Source organism: Gossypium arboreum, chromosome 6 (assembly GCF_025698485.1).
Source record: "Gossypium arboreum isolate Shixiya-1 chromosome 6, ASM2569848v2, whole genome shotgun sequence".
NCBI classification, from domain to species: domain Eukaryota; kingdom Viridiplantae; phylum Streptophyta; class Magnoliopsida; order Malvales; family Malvaceae; genus Gossypium; species Gossypium arboreum.
In genome coordinates this window covers 88,441,947-88,450,899 of record NC_069075.1, presented here as the reverse complement: position 1 = coordinate 88,450,899, position 8,953 = coordinate 88,441,947, and the positions used below count along the sequence as shown (strand labels likewise).

General features: G+C 32.5%; 1 protein-coding gene across 2 annotated transcripts; it reads right to left on the bottom strand.

The window, feature by feature from the left end:
• Positions 1 to 2,097: 2,097 nt before the first annotated feature.
• LOC108484338 (uncharacterized) lies at positions 2,098 to 3,694 on the bottom strand. Of its 2 annotated transcripts, none has more exons than XM_017788090.2 (4): positions 3,480 to 3,694; positions 3,224 to 3,336; positions 2,842 to 3,056; positions 2,098 to 2,585 (listed from the first exon to the last, which is right to left on the bottom strand). In XM_017788090.2, the coding sequence occupies exons 2-4, from the start codon at positions 3,311 to 3,313 to the stop codon at positions 2,291 to 2,293; spliced, it is 600 nt and encodes a 199-aa protein (XP_017643579.1). In that variant the 5' UTR covers positions 3,314 to 3,336; positions 3,480 to 3,694; the 3' UTR covers positions 2,098 to 2,290. The 2 variants fall into 2 exon arrangements, with proteins under 2 accessions (XP_017643579.1, XP_017643580.1); XM_017788091.2 differs by having other exon boundaries at positions 3,224 to 3,339; positions 3,480 to 3,688.
• Between the last annotated feature and the right edge of the window lie 5,259 nt (positions 3,695 to 8,953).

The window sequence follows — 8,953 nt, the reverse complement described above, 5'->3', positions numbered from 1 at the left end:
TTATTGCGATGTCACTCTCTGTTTCAGCCCAAATACAAGGCATAACTCCACAGTTTCTTAATCTTATAGATTTCTTAGATGGTTAATTAGTGTTGAATTTGAAATTCCTAAAGAAGTTATGTATTTACAAATATAAAATTATATTTATAAAAATAATTTATTGAATGAATTATAAGTGAAGTGGTAAAGGATTGTGTACAAATTTTCATTTAGCACGGTTCGATTCTTAGTCTTATTTGTTTTAAGTACAATTTTGTAGTTTCTTTATTTAAAGATTTTTATATAAAAATATGAAAAGATAAAAATATCATTCTAATAGTAATTATTACATTCCTAATGAGAAAACTTGAGTTCGAATTTTGGAGACGATATTGTTGAGAGGGCAGTCATGAATCTTGAAAAATTTATCTCCAGATATCATTAAATAGACATGAAAGATAACTTAGTTTTACCTAAAAAAATAATTTCAAAATTCTACCAGCTTAATTAATTGCATTATAATAGTATTTCTTAGTTAATTGCATTTAGCTCTTACAATTTATATAACAAATGAAATCTAATTTTTCAAATCCATATCCCACACATATTATTATATAATTCTGATTATTTATTTATTTAAATACTATAAAGAAAGTAGTTATGTATGTAATATAAAATACAAATATCTTAAATTACATTTTCTAAATAAAAATGTTTGTTACTAAATAAAATTTAAATGATAAGTTACCAAAATTTTCTTGTGTATGATGTGATTTTACATATTAATTTGGCAATTTTCGAAAAATAAACTTTTTATTACTTAAAATTGTTTTGCTTATTAGTTAATTTTGTACTAAGGAAAATGTCTTAAAACCCTTTTTAAATAAATATTATTATAAAAGGCAATAATGTCATTTAATATTTTTGTATAGTATCTTTAAAAAACTTAAGTCAGTTATTTTATAAAAATACTATATATGAAAATAATTATCCACTTCATATATAACTTTTTTTAATTTTCACTTCTCACCTATGTTAAATAGTTTTTTTTTTCTTTTTTAATTTCTGAAGGATAAATATTTTTTTTCGTTTGCTCATACTTTTAATAACTTCTTTCATAATTTCCCAAGAAACCATCGGAAACTAAACAACACCAGCCATATGCCAAAGAGAATGTCATTGGCAAGATGAATCACGTGAAATTGGCTCTCTCAATCATCCACAGCAAGTACCCTATCTCTAAGTGCCTCAGTCAAAGCCGGTGCAAATGTAGACCTCTGCATGAACCATATCTTGGCACTTTTGATTCACTCTTTGGTACCATTTAGATTATTAAGAACGTTAGTAAGTTCCATTGCAACAACAGAGGGGAGTTGACCAGAAAGGCCCTTTGAAGGACTAACGATATTCTGGCCGGCCAAGAGCAATAAAAAGCTGAGCATGCTTATAGTGATGCTGTTGATCATAAAATGGTGGAGAAGCAGGTTGCGTTGGTGCCCATCTAGAAGTTTTTCTGCGCTGGGTGCAGAGGGTAAGTTTGGAAGTTCAGTAAGGGTGGCAAGTTGTCTTTACAATCTGTACACGATTTCCTGTGGAAGCAAAACTGTTCTCTTGATTGGAAGAAGTTGCAGAAATTGAAGCTTCCATATAAACTATTGGTGGGTAATAATTTCAGCCCTACTAGAAGTGAACTAAAGGCGAGATCTCGAGGTGAATAAGTTATGCTGATCATTTGTTTCCAAGACATCATAGATGCAGGGCACGCTAACGTTGTTAAGAATGATACTTATGCAGGGCAGACTAATGTTATCAAAAATGATATTTTACAACTTTACGATTTGGGTATTGTATATTACGTCAGTATAATTCTACCCTAAAATGGAAACATATTCTGAAGGTTCGTACTGCAATTCATTAGAAAATAAACCTTTAATGACAGAGATTCAGTAGATGGTGAAACAACTAAATGTTAGGGCCACCAAACATCACACCCGCTTGATCAAATAGTTAAGCAGATGGCAAATGTGCAGCAAAAAGTCGTGTATCCTATAGTTGGTTGCTTTTGTTTTTGTTTTCTAAAACAGAGAAAAGACTATAGGTATTATTCGAGAATCAGGATTTAGAAAAGCACCATAGAAAGATGAGAATTGACAATAAGAAATATTCGTACCTTGGAGATGCTGAACAAATACTACTAGCGGATAATTACTACTTAGAAATGGAAACGAAGTCTAAACCATATACATAAAAGTGAAGATAGTTGGGGACAAATATTTGGCAGTTGATGATGGAACATGAGCCACGAACTGCATTACACAGCACCCCCTTTGACATGGTATTCAGCAGATGCGAGAACCTGAGCATGCTCAACTTTCCTGTCTTTTTCAACTTCATCAAAGTGATCCTCTCGGGCATTACCAGCCAACATAAGGGCAACTAACCAAAATAGGACTGAATCAAGGGAAACAAACGCACCACCACCAAGGAGTCCAGTCTTAGCAGTAGGACATTCAGTGGAGAGATTGTGATGAACATTCCGGATCAAGTGAAGGTGCTCTGTGATCGTCGGCCACAAGAGCAGAGTGGCTGCTAAGCCACCTGTAAACCTGCCACAACCGGATCAACAAGGGTGTGAATACTTGAGTGAGTTTAATAGAATCGGAAAATATGATGTGACCAGTGTCGGGGGAAAGTCAAAGGAGGATTATATGATGTGAAATTTGAAATAGCAAGTCAATCAGATTAGTAAGGATTAAGGAAATCACTGAATCAACATAATCATAAGGAAATCATTGAATCTACATAATCCTGGACTAAAATATATATATATATATAGAGAGAGAGAGAGAGAGTAGCGCTTACAAGGCAATGTTGAAGAAGACGAAGAAACTAGTGTTTTGGAAGAGAACAGACTGTGGAACAGATTTTCCTCTGTAGGGGTAAAACAGAGACCAATAGCCAGTGAGAGTGGATAGTATCAGAAATGCAACCGATAGGTAGCCCAGAACCACCGAAGGATCCGATGGATACTTACAAATAACCACATCTTTTCCAGAAATTGGAGTTCCAGCGGCAGGCTGTGATTTAAAACCAAATGGAATAACATTTTTTTTATCCCAAAAATAATCTCATCGTCAACAAATATCAATATATATTCAGAATTCACAATAATAATAAACCCTAAAATAACTGTAGAAGATCACAACAGTTAGGGTTAAGGGGGAAATAGAATAAATACAGAAACCTTCTTGTTTTCGGCAATGACTCCAAAGATAAAAGATAAGACACCAAGACTGGCAACGATGAGGGCCGCTCGCTTGATGGTTACAGCCATGATTGATTTTTGATTAGGCGATTCTGCTACGGTTGAATAGTAAAAATAAAATTTTAAATTAAAAAGAAAAGTTCAATTAAATTAAAGAAAGAATTTTTGGCGGATAAAAACCGATCGAAAAAATCGATGGATGAATTATATTTGTGGAAGCAATATACAAACGTACCTGGGCAGAAGGATGAAAAAGGACTCCTTTTCTTGACTTGCGTCAAAGGTCGAGCAGGATCAATATCAGGAGGAGAAGAAGAACATATAGTCCATGTATGAATTAGTATTAGTAGTATAAGTCAAATAGAATCCGGTTATCCCCCTAAATCTCTTCTTATCAATCGCCCTTTACAATCACCTTTTTACCCCTTTCTTTTTAGATTTCATTTGGGCAAACTATACCGCTAGTCACATAATTATTAATAATTTTTTTTTGGTTACTCAATTGTAAAAAATTACAAAATGATCATCTAATTATTTCACTTTTTCTTTTTTAGTCACCCAACTATTTGAATTTTTTTTTAATCACCAACTATTAAATTACTAACGGAAAGGTAACTTGACTACTTTTAAGATTTACATAATAACAACTTTAACTCTCAAATTTTATAATTGTGTCAATTTAGTCTTGTGTCCAAAAAACTAACTCTCAATATTTACACATTTTGTAATTTGATCTTTCTTTTGTAATTTTACTTTTATTTGTGACATCAAAGGTTAATTTTAAAAGAATGAGAAAATATTAAAATTATTATATTGGATTTTTGGTGTTTTCATTTTGGTATATTTTGGATCAAATTTAGTTGATAGAATTCTTTAGGCTTTTAGGTGAAAGGGTCCAATTAGGTGAAAGGGTCCAAAGAATAACAAAATTGAAAAAATCAAATTACATAATTTATAAATATTTAGGGTTAAATTTTTAAAATTAAAATTAAATTAACATAATGTATAAAATTGAGCGTCACAATTGCTATTATGCTGATTTAAAAACTTCTGCATTTATTTAAATAATTATTTTATAATTTTTATGATTAGATACATATCAATAATTAGATAACTATAAATGTAGTTTATCCATTTCATTTTCATTTCTTCCATTTCCAGCTCACGTCACCAACTATATTTGCTATATTCTAGGAATCTCGAATGTCCTAGGTAGTGAACTCTTTTTTTTTTTTTTTCCGCAACATAGTGAATTTTAACTGTTTAAATTTAAAAATAATTTAAATTAAGCTATGGTAGAGCTGATTATGGGCTGGACGGCTCGGCCCGGCCCGAAGGCCCGCCCAAAAAATGGGAGGGTTTGAGTAAAAATATAAGCCCGAAAAATGGGCTTAGGCAAAAAAATGAGTCCCGTTTAGAAAATGGGCCGGGCCTCGGGTAAGAGTTTTTTGGCCCGAATTCGGCCCGACCCGAATTATATATTAATATATATTTTTTATTTTATTTTTAATTATTTTAAATTTTTAATATAACGATTTTTTATTATATTATTAATTTGTGTATTGTTTTAAGAATTGTTTTAGTATTATTTTTATTTGTTTTAATATTTGTTTTTATGTTTTTAAATATATTTGATTTATTATATTTTTAAATTTTTTTATTTAATGAAATAAAAAAAAATTAATATGGGTCGGGCCGGACCGGGCTCGGGCTTAATAATTTTATTTCGGGCCGGGCTTGGGCAAAATTTTAGGCCCATATTTCGGGCCGGGCCGGGTCCAGGCCTAGTAGACGGGCCTAAAAATTTATATGGGCCCGGCCCGAACCCGACTGACCCGCCCATGATCACCTCTAAGCTATGGTACAAATATAAATACAACATTCATCATTGTTTTATATATCGTTAAATTACTTGTTTTAATGTAAAATTGTTAATATTCGATTTAATTATTTAATATAATTAACTTTTATTATATTTGAAAAATACAAATCTTATTAATATGTGTCTCTTTTAAATATTTTAAGTTTAACAATTTAATATTTATTAACTTTAATATAATAATATAAAAGTCAATTCATTTATCTAAAATCTAAAAATAAAAAGATAATTTATTTAAAATCAACTTTATGTTTAACATATAAAAATTATAAAAAAATTTTGAACAGGAGTCATGGAATAATTTTAAAAATTAAAAGGTAACAAATAAAAATAATAATTTATCCAAATTGTAAATAAGTGCTTTAAATGAAAAGTGTCATGTGCCAAAAAAAATTGTAATGTGAACTATTTATTTTCTTTTTATAACATCATATTGATATAGAATATATACAAGTTTGTATTCTCGCATGCGATGTACAAATTAATGGTATTTATTAATAAAAATATATTAAATCACTTTATATTAAAATTATTTATTTTATACATTATGCACACAATATATTAGACGACTATGGATTGGGCCATTCAACTTGGTATGAAGACCTGTTCGAAAAGTGGGAATGTTTAAAAAAAATGTAGTACCTCAAACCCGCCCAAAAGTTATGGCGGATCCGCATGCCACATCAAAACGTTAAAAAAAAATCCATTCTAAGTCCGAAAATCGTATTTAATGTTCAAAAGATTAATTCATTAAGGGTTAAAGTGAATGGAAGTCGTGCACCGTAGGAAACCGGAAAAGAGGTGGTGAGTCCATCGGATCGCTATACCAAGCTCCTTGGATCCAATCCTAGACATGCATCGCCATTGCCACACCTTAACGTCATGGATATTTCTAGGAAACGGATTTGATTAAGTCATTTTAGGAAAAGTGATTAATTTTGGAAAATACTTTCATTGCGGAAGCTTTGCTTTTGTCGTGTTATTTTGAAATCAACTGTTGTTTTTGAAAACGCGCCCTAAAGCTATCCAGTTTCAACAGTTAAAATAAGTAATACCTATCTTAGTAATACATATTAAAACCATCAAAAATAAATAAGCGGCCTTATTACATTTAAAACCCAAAACCTCAAACGTAATTAAAAGGATGTCCAGTTCACGGAAGAAAATCAAACTTTCGAGCGGGTGGCCACTCCGAATTCCCTCACGACTCCAAGCCCACTATGGTTGGGGATTTCTGCGTGGATGAAAATAAAAGGGTGAGTTTGGGGAAACTCAGTGTAAGGAAAACCCATTCAAAGTCCAAGTCACTCAAGCCCATTGGGCCTAAGCCCATTCAGTAACAGTGGTATTGGGCGAGCCCTTTTCAGATTATAATAAACCGGGCCTTAGCCCTTATTCAGATAACAAGATGGCCCATAGGCCCATTTCAAAATACATGCAACATCAATAACATATGCAAGCCCATTTGGGTAACAGATATCTTGGGCGAGCCCTTTTCAGACATAATAAACCGGGCCTTAGCCCTTATTCAGATAATAAAGATGGCCCATAGGCCCATTTCAAAATACATGCAACATCAAGAAACATATGCAAGCCCATTTGGGAGACTACTCAACCCACCAACCACTACACTCCACCCGTACCAGCCATACACTCCATGTGGGAATAGCTCAACCCACCCAAATTTAACACTCCACATTGCTTGACCTTGCTTTGCTCAGATTATCGAAGAATTGAGGCAAAGCCTCCAAGATCGTGGACAAGCCACTTTCAATACTTCCTCCGTCAATATCCCAGTCCATGCATCGATAATAACAACATGGCATGCAGTAAATAACAACAATCAAACATGCATTTAGGTCAATTTAACCCTAGGGTATTTGGTAATTTATCTACTAGGGGTAAAGCGTAAATTTTCCACTTTTAAAGGTATTTCAGTAATTTATCTATTTTATGGTTTTTCATGCATATTCCTACCTTTCACGTACTAACGAGAATCACGCATCGAGGGTTCTTACCGAATTGGGCCGTTATTCATCATTCCAATTTTGGCCCATTAAGCCCAAAAATATCGAGGGCACGTAAATCATGCACTTTGCAGTCCAAATTTTGCAGCTTACCAAAAACATTAATCGATTTACCTTACGAGCATTCAGACACTCGCAAATCTACAAAATACCGCTTTTGGCATTTCGCTTTTCGACTTTTGCCGATCTAGACTAAGAAAGAGGGTGTTAGTTACACACCTGTTTGTGACGATATGCTGACGAGATCCACACACGAACCGCCTACAATTGGATTACTAACACGTTAATCTAACTATTCAAATACAAACTACGTATTAACCCCTTACAATATTCGGCCAACCACACCTACAGATCATAGTAAGCTTATAAGAAATCAATAAGCAACTCATTAACAAATTTTTGTCAATGTTTACCACATAATCATAATTTCACTGCAAGCTGTCTTTCTGAGCAACAGTCACTAAATCATTTATAACTAGAGGTACGAAACTCCAAATCAAGTGCCGTTAATTTTTCTTGAAAATAGACTCATATATCTTCTATCCATAAAATTTTCAGAATTTTTGGTTTAGCCGATCAATACCAGATTTTTCTCAAAGTTTCCCATGTTTCACTGTTTGACTAATCTGACCACCCTTCATTACGAATCAAATTTCTCATTGTACAGAATTCAAAATATGTTTTTGTTTATTTCATTAGAAACTAGACTCAATAATCTTTAATTACATAATTTATTCAGCTTCTAATTCATCTCCCACAATTTATGGTGATTTTCCAAAGTCACGTTACTGCTGCTGTCCCAAGCAGATTTATTACCAAATCACTCTTTCACACCTAACTTGCATGCATGTTATTTAAACATGTATATCACCAATCAATCATCACATATCTATGATTTTACTTAAGTATAATCTCCATTTCATCATTTTAAAGCACAACATGTTAGCCGATTTTTCCCTTTAGCATCTAAGGCACATGCATGTTCATTTGTTTGGCTCAACTTCACCTATCTTCCATTTTTCATCAAAAGAACATGAAACAACAACCATTTCCTTCATTTTAATTCATGACTAAATGCTCACAACACAACTAAAAATCAAAATATACTTCAAGAGTTAAGGTAGAATCAAGAAGAACTCATGAACCTCAAAATAAAAGCAAGGTACCAAGAACTTACCTTCAATTTTCCTCCTCCTAATGACCGAATACTCAAGAGCTTTCTACTCTCCTTTCTCTTCTCTAACTTTCAGCTATGATGAACAAAGATGGACAAAACTTTGTTCTTTTCACCCCTTTTTCTTTTAATAAAACTTCATATTTCATCCATTTAATTCTTTAATACAAAAGACATGATATTCTTATCATGAAACATTTACCTAACCCATTATCATGAAACATTTACCTAACCCATTATCATGGAACATTTACCTAACCTATTATCATTGAACATTTACCTAACCTATTATCATGGAACATTTACCTAACCTATTATCATGAAACATTTACCTAACCCATTATCATGGAACATTTACCTAACCTATTATCAATTTGTATCAATTTGTACCATAAATTATGGATATCAAGTGTACATTTTGTCTACAACAACATGATGGTTGGCCATTTCATGTAAAATGGGAGGTTTGTCATGCAAATCCTCCTATTTTGCACTCCTATTTATTTGGCCACTTCAATTTAGCCTATAGCATTTTCAAACATTTTCACATAGGTCCTATTTCATAATTTCACCCCCTTTTTCTTATGGAACAAAAATTAACTAAAATTGTCGGGTTCTATCTTAAGCTT